General features: G+C 41.4%; 1 protein-coding gene and 1 pseudogene across 1 annotated transcript; both read right to left on the reverse strand.

The window, feature by feature from the left end:
- Window positions 1-546: 546 nt before the first annotated feature.
- LOC142209887 (chemerin-like receptor 1) lies at window positions 547-1425 on the reverse strand. The gene has a single exon (XM_075278925.1). The coding sequence runs from the start codon at window positions 1399-1401 to the stop codon at window positions 547-549; it is 855 nt and encodes a 284-aa protein (XP_075135026.1). The 5' UTR covers window positions 1402-1425.
- Window positions 1426-8516: 7091 nt separating this feature from the next.
- On the reverse strand, window positions 8517-11672 carry LOC142209190 (N-formyl peptide receptor 2-like; annotated as a pseudogene).
- Between the last annotated feature and the right edge of the window lie 1591 nt (window positions 11673-13263).

Below are 13263 nucleotides of genomic sequence, written 5' to 3' on the forward strand. Positions count from 1 at the left end.
TTTGGATGCCGTGGCCAAACATGACCATGACATCTAAGGGGTTCCGCCATGCTACATATCCCTCTCAGCACACCCTGAAGCGAAATCATGGGGTGATGGTATGCATCTTCTGCAGCCCGGGGTCTGACCAGTGACCCTGGGCTGCTAGTAACCCCCAGCACCTGGTTGATCCTGCCCAGAAGTGAGGAAGTCAGCCTATGCGTCTGTGTACATGAATTGTATCGGAAAATTTGGCAAAGTTGTTGAATCAATTTTTTTTTTTTAAATTTGCTCATCTATAATATTCCCCATGCAACCAATGCATAGATAAGGAATCTGGAAGTTCCTGGCCAAATAGGTGAAAAAAGCAGATGAGTACAAGGGAGAAGATATAAAAGGTGATGACTACAAGGGAGAACAAATAAATGGTGATGTGTACAGGGGAAAACATGTCCTCTGACTGGCACTCACCTGCATGTTATCATTGCTAAGACTCAAAAGTCAAATACCTCTGCAAGTTGGATTTTCTCATAATGAACAATGACCCCTTTTGCTCAGGTCATCAGACTATTCACTTAATGCTCTTTCAAGGCTGGTAGGAATTGATCTTAAGATGCCATGTCTAAAATCTTGACTCATTAAAACATAAATGATTGGATTGATACAACTGTTAAGGCAAGCCAGGATAATAATGATAGTATTTACCATGTAGAATGGAAAATCATCTCCATAATACATGGGTGTTAGTGGCCAGATGTAATATGGAGACCAGCAGAGGAAGAAACACAATATAACAGCGGTGATGATCCTGTAGGGTCTCGGAGATCTCCGGGGTCTCTTACTTGCTCTAAGTTTGAAAAAAATCATCACATAACTGGTCAAGATGATGAGAAAAGGGATCACAAACATTATAACTAATCTAATCAGATGAATGCTGTGCTTTATGTTATTGACATAGTTCTCGCTATATATTACACACCATTCATTATATTCGTGAATCCAGAATATATATAAGCAAAACAACAATCCAGTTAAAAGTAGACCCAATGCCCAGATGCCTCCTGCAGTGATCCTCACTAGTCTACGTGTCCTGTGTACTTTGGCCCAAAATGGCCACAAGACGGATACACAGCGGTCAATACTCATGGCGGTCAGGAGAAGAACGCTGGTGGTCATGTTTAAATTGAAGAGAATAATGTTTGACAAACACGAAATTGCTGAACTTATTGAGTATGAGAAAAGGTCCGCCCACCCTGTAATGCGCAAAGGGAGAGAAGCGCAACATAGGAAGTCCGCTATGGCCAGGTTGAGGAACCACACGGCACTGATGGTCTTCTTCATCCTGAATCCGGCAATCCAGATGACTAATCCATTACCGATAATGCCAAGAACAGAAATGATGCTGTATAACATAATCAACATCTTCTGACTTCTTCTGGCATCTTTCTCGTTATAAGAAATTGAGTTATTTCTCAAATATTCTTCATAACAGAACCTTAGAAGACATGATAGGGCAGAAGTTAGGCTCAGGAAGAAGTTATAGCTTCATAAACATCAGAAAAGAGGGTAAAAATTAAACTTAAATCGAATTGCAGTCCTAGGTCACCGAGCTGGAATCCCTCTTTGTGACCCTTCATCTTTGTCTCTAGCATGTATTGGTGTTTCATTCCTTTCCTCTTGGCTGGACATCTCCCAGATATGTATTCCATCAGATATGCAGCTTTATAAAACAATATGATTTTGCAATACTCTGTCGAGAGATGCTTCTCCTATATGTATCTTTGTGGGACACCAATTGGTCGTGTTGTGAGTTACAGCTTTTCAAAGTTGTATCTGGTATGTTAAGACTTTGAATGGAATTTTGTTTCATATTTCTCATGTTAAATTTTGCAATTCATGGTATGCAATCAGGTAAGTGTTGGAGAGCGTGTAGCATGACAGGTTTATATTAGGGATGAGCATCAGTTCATCACGAGCCAGGTTGGGCCACACCCAACATTTTTGGGACTCACCACCCATGAATCATTGTTAGACTTTGGGGTCTCTTCAGACCCCAGAGTACAATAAGTGGAGGCCCAGGAAAGGCGTGGAAACGTAATAAACAGTCACCTTCACCTTCCATCACCTCTTCTGGCTCCCTCGAGGCATCTTTCTTCTTTGGTTCCTTTTTAGTCCTTTCTGGCCCTATCAGAAACTTCCTCTATTCCCTGGGGCTGCTGACATCACCAAAGAGGCGAGACAAAGTCCAAAGATGTCTATGATTTCTATGATGATGCCACAAGCACTGAATGTAGTATGTGATTGGGCCTCAGTGGTGATGTGTGCCATACTGACATAATGATTAGAGATGAGCAAGTAGTGTTCGATCGAGTAGGTGTTCGATCGAATACTACGGTGTTCGATCGAACACTACTCGATCGAACACTACAAGCTGTTCGAAGTTTAATGTTCGATGCAGAACCAGCTTTGATTGGCAGAATGCTATACATTCTGCCAATCAATGCTGGTTCTTCTCTTACCTTTCCGACGTCTTCTCCGTGCAGCGTCCGGTGTCTTCTTCCCCCTGGAATTCACTCTGCCTTGGCATCCGGCCTAGGCAGAGCTGACTGCGCATGCGTGGGCATGCACACGCATGTGCAGTCGGCTCTGCTCAGGCGTCGTGCCTGGACAGAGCCAACTGCGCATGCGCGTGCATGATCGCGCATGTGCAGTCGGCTCTGCCTAGGCCGGATGCCTAGGCAGAGTGAATTCCAGGCGGAAGAAGACGCGGGGACACTGCGCCAGAAGAAGATATCAAGAAGAATCCATCCCGACTGTCACTCGTGGACTAGGTAAGTATAATTGTATTGAATTTTACGTACCCCTGAAACGAGCATTTCCCCCATAGACTATAATGGGGTTCGAAATCCGTTCGAACAGTCGAACAGTGTGCGGCTGGTCGATCGGATTTCGAACCTCGGACATTTTAGTGTTCGCTCATCTCTAATAATGATGCTTCCTACGGTTATTAGTCACATTCTAGTAATATCATGTTTCGGTATATTGCAAAGCAACCTCGCTCTCCTTAATAGAGACTACCAAACTGGTAACTCAGAATTTTGATCTTGAGTGTCTACATGCCTTAAAGAGAGGGAAGGGCAAACTCCCGAGAACATAGTGAGAACCAAGGCAAAGCTCCAAAATAAGATTCATTCTTCTTTTGAAGAAGACCTCTCTTACTACATCCGGATTTCTTTGCATCACCTTGAATAACTTAGGGGAACTCTAGAATTGTGATTTTTTTTCTTATTACATTAACCCCTAATACAATATCTGAATATGAATCTTCTCCTACATTACTAAAAGACTTATTAAACACAATCAGTTATATGGGAAATGCTGCACCTGCTATAGGCAGGAGGAGCTGAGCAGGTTGATATATAGTTTTGTAGCAAAGGATTCAGTATATATTCAATTCACTTCAATTATGCTTAGAAATAGTCATGTATTCCAGGGCGCAGTCCTATCAGTGGTTGACCACTATCTATGTGTATTCCTTTTCTGGGTAACCCGACAACTCTTATTATCTCTTACATAATAAAGAAGATTAACATACCACCAATCGTCATCCATAGCTGCACCATTTAAGGTCAAGTTACAGTCAATAAGATCCATTCTGACTTTTACCTAATAAAAAATAAACAATATAATAAAAATCAATTCACAAAATCAACTTTTTGTATGAAATTCAATTTGCAGTGCGTCATAATATAGTATAGGACAATGGGATTAAATGAATGACATTTGGCACCGATTTATGCTTAGGATGTAATATCTCAACTAACCATGTACAGGAAAAATAGTGTCGCAATGTGGTAGCCAGAAAACATAAAATTAGGTGGTTGGAGAACAACACGGTGGCTCAGTGGTTAGCACTGCAGCGCTGGAGTCCTGGGTTTGAATCCTGCCAGGAACAACATCTGCAAGGAGTTTGTGTGTTCTGCCCATGTTTGCGTGGATTTCCTCCTAAACTCCAAAGACATACTGATAGGGAAAAATGTAGATTATGAGCCCTATATGGATGTAAACCATCCCTTATTGCAGAGCTACAACTGAAGACAGTTGGATTCGCTGTGGCCTCACTGTTTTTGTTGACTTCATATATCTTAATTTTTATATTTTATATTTTTACTTACAGAAGTACTCCAATGACTCTGCTATAGTCGGCCTCTTCACTGATGGCGATGATAGGGAATACAGAGACTTAAACCGGGACTTTGTTGAATGGTGCCAGCAGAACCACCTCAGGATTAATGCTGGGAAGACCAAGGAGATGGTGGTGGACTTTAGTAAACGTAGAAGTGCTCCAACCCCAGTGGAGATCCAAGGGACATGCATTGAGATAGTCAGGACCTATAAGTATCTGGACGTGCTCCTCAATAATTAACTAGACTGGGCTGATCACCTGGAGGCGCTGCACAGAAAGGGCCACAGCAGACTCTACCTGCTCAGGAGGCTGAGGGCCTTCGGAGTCCAGGGGCCACTTCTTAGAGCCTTTTTCAACTTTGTGGTTGCTTTAGCCACCTTTCTCGGAGTGGCCTGCTGGGGAGCAGTATATCAACCAGGGACAGAAATAGACTTGACAGGCTGATCAGAAGGGCCGGCTCTGTACTGGGGAACCCCCTGGACCCAGTACAGGTGGTGGGTGACAGAAGGATACTGTCTGTGGTGACCTCCATGCGGGTGAACAAATCCCACCCCATGTATGAGACCTTGATGGCACTTGGCAGCACTGTAAGCGACCGTCTGCTTCACCCCAAGTGTGAGAAGGAGCTATCGCAGGTCCTTCCTTCCAACTGCGACTAGACTGTATAATCTACATCAGACCAAACGAAGAGCACTCCGCACAGAGAACTAATGATTATGATTATGAAGTCTTCCTTCTTTCTTCTTCTCTTCCTTAGCTGCTATGGACTCCTAGTATATCTTCTCTTCTCAGCTTATGTGTGTCTGTCTGTAATATATTACTGTGTATTATTCTGTATCTGTATTACTATGCTGCTGTAACACGCTGAAATTTCCTCACTGTTGGACTATTAAAGGATTATCTTATAGTTTATTTTGTAAAAAAAAAAAGTTACAAAAATATCACAGCACAGAAGGAAAGAATTTACATCATAAACATTGACTTTTAATCCAAGATCTTTTAGTCTTTTGAATCAATTGCTAATAAACTCTAAAAAGGGAAAAATTATTATTCGAAACATAAAAGATGTATTCTTTGTTAATATTCAGCAAATTCCCTTACAGTTACAATAGTAGACCCAAGTTTGCTATTGGAAACACGATAACTTAAGAAATGACTTTATGGAAAACCATATTTAGAAAAAGTAAAGATCAAAGACAAATAATCGGACGACGAATAGAGATGTAAGAAACCTTTAGATTAAAATGTCAGAGCTGAAAATCACTTTCTATGCTGATGACAGAACAGAAGGTACAATGTTACTGGAATAACCTGGAGCTGACCTTACCTGGTCTCCGACGTGTAATACCGCCCTGAGTGGTGAGAGGCGCCACTAGATAGTCAGCGCATGCAAGTCAGTAATAAATGAATTTTACCATTCAGATGCCCATACATCTCTTTTACATTTGGGTTGCTCATATTCTTTACTTGCTTGTACAATCTTCACTACAGAATATCAGAGACTGATTAGAATCTTCTTCTTCGGTTATATCGCTATCGAGGGATGAGCTCTTATGGCAGGCTAACAAATGACACATGACTCATTGTCTGATCAGATATGTAATACATGGAAATTTACAGCACGAGACAAGGATGAACAGTCAGTGGTAAACTATACATATGATAATTAGAAAAATATTGAGCAGTACAAATAAGAGGTGGAGGCCAAAAAAACCCAAAAAACAGCATCAGTGGATTATGTCAAATGTATGTGATGCGTATAAATGGAGTCCACATAGATGATATGTATACCTTGTACTATGAAATCGACTGAAAAATGTACAAAATTACCAAATACTTGTCATCCAGGAGCAGGGTTGAGCCAATCTTGAAATTTCAGGATCATTTTTAAAATCTGATTTCCAATCATTTTCCATTCAAACCCGATCCTGATCCCAATTCTGATCCCAATGCAAGTCAATGGGATTTTTTTTAATAATCGAAGATCAGATTTTAAAAACAATCCTATTCACTACACAGCATGGAGTCCAAAAATTGTCTAAATTTTTGGACTCCACGCTGTGTAGTGATTAAAAAAAAATAAAAAAAAATCCCCCGGCTACTTAGCCCCCCCTGGTGTCTGCTTACCTGCACAGATCCGCTGCCGCTCCCTGTTCTTCTCAGTCCGGTCCTCTATCATTGACATGCCTTCAGAGCACTGTGTGCTCCCCCACCTTCCTAGGCTAGTGTTACAGATGATGGGATTAGGCGGGGCTTGTTGTGGCTTAGGAGAGTGTGGGTGGGGAGACGTAAGTGCACTCACGTCTCCCCTTCCAGTACCCACTCACACTCTCCTAAGCCACAAGCCCCGCCTTCTCCCAGCATCTCTAACACTAGTCTAGGGATGTGGGGGCGGGCAGGGTGCTCTGAAGACTTGTCAATGAGAGAGAAGTGGAGTGAGAAGAACGGGGAGCGACAGCGGCAGCATGTCTGTGCAGGTAAGTTGAGTGAAGTTCGCAAGTAGATAGTATCTATCTACTTTTCTGTTTCCTCCCTGCTGTGCCATATACTGGACTCTGCTAAATCTCAGATGTAGCAGAGCTAAGTATACGGTAAAATAGGGACTAAGAAGAAGAATGGCAGGCTGCGGTAAATCCTTAGAAATGAATGGATGCAGCCAGCACCCAGGGGTTGAGCGGCCAGATGCCGGCAAAGTTTGCATGCCGGCCGCTTCCATTCATTCCTAAGGGTGCGTGCTATTCGAAGTGGTAGTTTCGAATAGTACTCGCTCATCTGATACTATAGCTTTTCCCACAATAATTGGCCAGTAGCCACACATTTTGGGAAATAGCCTCAGACCTCGATCCCAGCAGAGAAGATCGGGATCAGAATTCCGATCGCGATCGTGAAATTTACTCGATCGCCGATCGGAATCCGAACATTTCCAATCCCGATCGCTCAATCCTATCCAGGAGACAAGAGGATAGAAATGGAAAAAGACAAGAAATCATTTTTGCTACAATCATTACATTTTTTTTTTTTTTGGCCGTCACACTAACTTTTTTTTATTTGAGGTGCATTCCTGTTGTAACTTTTTTTTTTATTTTGGGGAGGAAAATTTCAGTCAATACATAATTTATATTGATGAAATGTATGAAACAATATTAATGGAATGAATCTGCTGATCATGTCCACTAAAAATAATGAGATGACCGCAAAATTTACGATTATAAACAGGAAGACCGGAAAGTGAGATACCATATGTAAGAAATGTAAGCCTCTGGTTTTTACTTATTGATCAATATGATATTTGTAATATTTCAGTATATCTTATGAGTAGGGTAGAAGTTAGGCTCATGATCATTTGATATCAGACAGGAGTCAAATGTAACATGAGGTTCCCATTGTGGTCTTAGGTTGCCACACCACACTCCCAGTACAGAAGGTTCCAACAGAACCAAACAAAATCCCAGAAAGTGCTTTGCACCAAATGTGTGCCACAATATCATCCCTCTGTGCCGTAAAACTGGGATTGATAAATTCCCCCCATTGTCTGTATATTGTCATCACCCCTTAAAATAACATTCAAATTGCTTTGATAAATGTCGGAACTCAAACCAGCAAAAATAAAATTTAAGGATCCAATATGTCAATGTGAGATGACTGTTTACTCTGTCCAAGTCTATGCAGTAAAACTACAAAATATCTTTACAATAAAAGAAATGTCCATTGAATATTATAATTGGAATATTTACTGTTACTGTTTAAGGCTGGGTTCTGTGATGGTCCGGGCTCCTTACTTACTCCTCACTCGGTAATCCCACTAGTGTCACCACAGTGCTCTGACTCATGATGATAAGCGGGGCGGACACCACAGGAAAGTGGACAGGTATAGTTAGAAAAACTGTAATTTAAGTATAATTTGTGCTGATGATGCATCCCATCCCTGCAAAGCTCCTTTAGGCTAAGGTGAGATATAACAAAACCACTCCAGGAACATTTCAGCAGAATTTCCCATAACTGCCATTAAAAATTGGATGAACGTTGCATTACAAGTATTTGCAATCCACTGGTAAGACTCAATCATATTGCGGGTGTAAGATTGGCAATTTTGCATGGCAGGTTATGGGATAAGGATGGGATTTATTAAAACATCTATGCTACAAATGTAAATCATGACGGGATAACCACTGGCACATTTATGGCAGATAACCATAGTGATTGTCATGTGTGTCCCCTGTCATAAAAGGGTTGCATGTGACTAATTATACTTTTCCAAAATATTTTTATTTATTTGTGTCTTTATCTAGGGTACAATTACAGCCATAACTAAAATGACTGCCGTCCTCCACAGATAGCCGGACGACTTCCATCAGGACGAAGGGCTCAAGACTGACATAACCTTCTCTTCTTCTGTGCCTACCTGAAGAGAAAGTACATACATCTCACCCAAGATAAGGTCCTAACTGTGTATGTGTACTTCCAAGGGACAGACAACAGACATGGAGCATGGTGAAGGGAAGCTGGACAAGACAGTAGCAGTAGCACTTGTACTTATTCAACCCCCACAATAGCATCTCCTCTGTCCTGCCTTTGGCAAGAAGGGGCAGATTATTGCGCTGAATCCACATCATAATCCACCCCCTAACAATGGAGGTCTATGTAGACCACCAGGCTACTTTTTTCCGTGAGTGGCATGTTGCCGCTCATGGAAAAAGGAAACAAGCTGTCCTTTCATGAGGCGGACTCCACGGCTGATTCAGCCCCGGAGTCCTCCCTCTGGAGTAGGCCCATAAATTTGAGGCTACTCCGGAGGGGGAAGCCGTGACAGTCGTGGCAAGCACATTTTGGTCCGAGAGTGAGATGGCTTCCCAACTCACTCTCGGGGCCAAAATCTGCCAATCCGATCCCCGTGTGAATGGGGCCTTGGCATCCTCCATGTTAGTGTCTTTCAAAAGTACAGATGCATAGCTAAGATCTTCCATTCTCTTCAGGCACGTATAACAGCAGAGATGGTCTTGAGCCCTTTGGCCTGATGGCTGTGGATAACAGTAGTCATTTAGGTTATGACAGAGACTGACCAATAAGCAAAACAAGTAGTAATAAGTAAGTATCTAAGAAAATCTTTATCCCCAAATTATTTCAGATTTTTTTACCTCCCACTCAACTCCTTTAAGTTGTTTCCACATATATAAGCGGAATATATACTAAATATCTATATTACAAACACAATTATGATTCTCTCGTTCTCTGTTCGGCTCCTCGGGATGATCACTTAATGCTCTTTCAAGCCTGGTGGGGATAGATCTGAAGAAACCTTGTCTAAAATCTTGGCCCATAAAAACAAATGATTGGATTGATACAACTGTTAAGACAAGCCAAGATGATAATAGTATTTACGATGTAGAATGGAATATCATCTCCATCATACATGGGGGTTAGTGGCCAGAGGTAAAATGGGAACCAGCAGATGAAGAAACACAATATAACAGCGGTGATGATCCTGTAGGGTCTCTGAGATCTCTGGGGTCTCTTACTTTTTCTAAGTTTCAAAAATATGGTGACATAACTGGTCAAGATGATGAGAAAAGGGATCAGAAACATGACCAGCTGAATGTTGTGCTTTATGTTATTGACAGTTATCAATATGAATAACACACCATTCATTATATTCCTGAATCCAAAAGAAATATAAGAAAAACACCAAGAAAGTTATAAGTAGACTCAATGTCCATATAAATGTAGCCATGATCCTCACTAGTCTACGTGTCCTGTGAACTTTAGCCCAAAATGGCCACATGACCGACACACAGCGGTCAATACTCATGGCTGTCAGGAGAAGAACACTGGCACTCATGTTTAGATTGAAGAGGATAACATTCAACATGCACAAAATAGCTGAAGATTCAGTGTTTGAGGAAGGTTTAGTCCACAATGCAATGCGTAGAGGAAGTGATGCACAGCATAGGAAGTCCGCTATGGCCAAGTTGAGGAACCACACGGCACTGATTATCTTCTTCATCCTGAATCCGGCAATCCAGATGACTAATCCATTACCGATAATCCCAAGAACAAAAATTATACTGTATAATATAATTGACATCTTCTGACTTGTTATGGCATCTTTCTTGTTGTAAGCAATCGAGTTATTTCTCAAATATTCTTCATAACATGACCTTAGAAGACAATAAAGTTAGTAGAGATGAGTGAGTAGTACTGAATCGAGTAGGTATTCGATCGAATACTATGGTATTCAAAATATTCGTACTCGATCGAGTACCACTCGCTGTTCAAATGTAAAAGTTCGATGCAGAAGCAGCATTGATTGGCCGAATGCTATACAGTCGGCCAATCAACGCTGGTTCTTCTCCTACCTTTACAAGTCTTCTCCGTGCAGCTTCCCCGCGGCGTCTTCCGGCTCTGAATTCACTCTGCCAGGCATTGGGCCTGGGCAGAGCCGACTGCACATGTCCGCTTGTAGTGCGGACATGCACAGTCGGCTCTACCCAGGCCCGATGCCTGGCAGAGTGAATTCAGAGCCGGAATACACCGCGGGGACGCTGCAAGGAGAAGACTTCTCGGAGGATCCAGCCCGACCATCACTCATGGACTTGGTAAGTATAATTTGATTGAACGTTGCCTACCCCTGAAACGAGCATTTTCCCCCCATAGACTATAATAGGGTTCAATATTCGATTCGAGTAGTCGAATATTGAGGGGCTACTCAAAACGAATATCGAACATTTTACTGTTCACTCACACCTAAAAGTTAGGCTTCGGAAGAAGTTATAGCTTCATACAATCCTGTCCTCATTTCATCCTTTTCTAACCACATTTGGCCTCCTAAGTGGTAACAGCAACAATTCTCTATTGACCCAGTCATGTATTCCAGGGCGCAGTCCTATCAGTGGTTGACCATTATCTATGTATACTCCTTTTCTGGGTAACCAGACAACTCTTATCTCTTAGATAATAAAGAATATTAACATACCACCAATTGTCATCCATAGCTGCACCATTTAAGGTCAAGTTACAGTCAATAAGATCCATTCTGACTTTTACCTGATAAAGAAATAAAAAAAAAAATCAATTTACAAAATCAATTGTTGGTATGAAATACAATTTTCAGTGCATCATAGTATAGTATAGGGCAATCCACTCACACGTCAGGAAGGGATGCTATATCTGGAAGACATTAGTGGTGGTCACTGAGCATAGAGAGCAAAGAGCCTATCATAATTTATACTACGTTCAGGTCCCTAACACCACAATGATCTGACTTTATTGACTCACTAACCTCTACTGATAGGAGCCTGAAGTTCTGGCCAAACTCTTCCTAGAGACACTATGGGAAGTTGTAGCAATAAACGCCCTGTATTGAATTATAAAGGTGAAGGTTCCTTATGTTTTACTAACCAGAGAGACCCTCACTAAGAAGAACTCTCTGGTTAGTAGACTCTAAGGGATTTTCATCTTATTTTGCTGCAGCTAATTCTAGGAAAACCCATCCGCCACTTGCCTGCTGCATGTCTATTTGGCTTTGTAGAGGAAGAACAATGGAGCCATCATGGATGTATCGTCTTTTGAGAGTTGATTTCAGTTAAATGGATAAGGTAGATTAGTGGACAAAGCCAGTCATCTCTTTGTATGTACATATTGTGAGAAGGAGTGCTGGAGCCCAGGTACATCAGCCCCAGGTTTCGGACATATGTGTAGTACAGCACGGATCTGGAGTAGCCTTTGGCTCATTACTGAACCATTATTGGGCCATTACTGGGCCCAGGCTCTCATATCTTCATATCCTTACCTTATGCCAGCCCTTATACTTATGCTGATGCCACTCAGGTGGTTTGAAATGCCATATCTGCTAGACAGGTTGTGGAGTCCTGAACCTCATTTTCCTACTCTATTGGACTTATCTCTGCCTCTGTTGCCAGAACTGGTGCACATTGTCCTCAAATATCCGTATTCTCGTTATCACGAGATCTACCAAAACTGGTCATGGAGGGTTCAATATAGACATAATGAAGTAGGAGAGCATTAGGTTAGCAGTGAGGTCAACCCTTACTCATGAGTTACAATGCGTTACAATGTTACCATGAGTTACACTGAGTTACAATATTCAACAGAAAACCTCTATTACAATCTTTACTTACATATTAAGTAGAAATGTTATAAAACTACTCTGGAGGACTCTGTGTCATATTAAATTTTGATCCCTATTTATTTATTTATTTGTTTATTTAGTCAAAATTTATATCCATTGCTCCAAATATAACGTAGAATATGGACTGCAAAGCCTTAGACATATTGTATAAACAGCATTGTCACAAAATGTGTTGTGTTTAGTTCAAGAATGAAGAAGAGCTACATAGATTGAAATATTTTAACATGTTTTTGTATATTGGACTTTGCACAATAAATAGTGGCATAGACAGGGTTACTGCTGCCACTTCTACAGTCCTATGAAAAAGTTTGGGCACCCCTATTAATCTTAATCATTTTTTGTTCTAAATATTTTGGTGTTTGCAACAGCCATTTCAGTTTGATATATCTAATAACTGATGGACACAGTAATATTTCAGGATTGAAATGAGGTTTATTGTACTAACAGAAAATGTGCAATATGCATTAAACCAAAATTTGACCGGTGCAAAAGTATGGGCACCTCAACAGAAAAGTGACATTAATATTTAGTAGATCCTCCTTTTGCAAAGATAACAGCCTCTAGTCGCTTCCTGTAGCTTTTAATCAGTTCCTGGATCCTGGATAAAGGTATTTTGGACAAACAATTCAAGTTCAGTTAAGTTAGATGGTCGCCGAGCATGGACAGCCCGCTTCAAACCATCCCACAGATGTTCAATGATATTCAGGTCTGGGGACTGGGATGACCATTCCAGAACATTGTAATTGTTCCTCTGCATGAATGCCTGAGGATTTGGAGCGGTGTTTTGGATCATTGTCTTGCTGAAATATCCATCCCCGGCGTAACTTCAACTTCGTCACTGATTCTTGAACATTATTCTCAAGAATCTGCTGATACTGAGTGGAATCCATGCGACTCTCAACTTTAACAAGATTCCCGATGCCGGCATTGGCCACACAGCCCCAAAGCATGA

Source organism: Leptodactylus fuscus, chromosome 6, assembly GCF_031893055.1.
Source record: "Leptodactylus fuscus isolate aLepFus1 chromosome 6, aLepFus1.hap2, whole genome shotgun sequence".
In the NCBI taxonomy this organism is placed as follows: Eukaryota; Metazoa; Chordata; class Amphibia; order Anura; family Leptodactylidae; genus Leptodactylus; species Leptodactylus fuscus.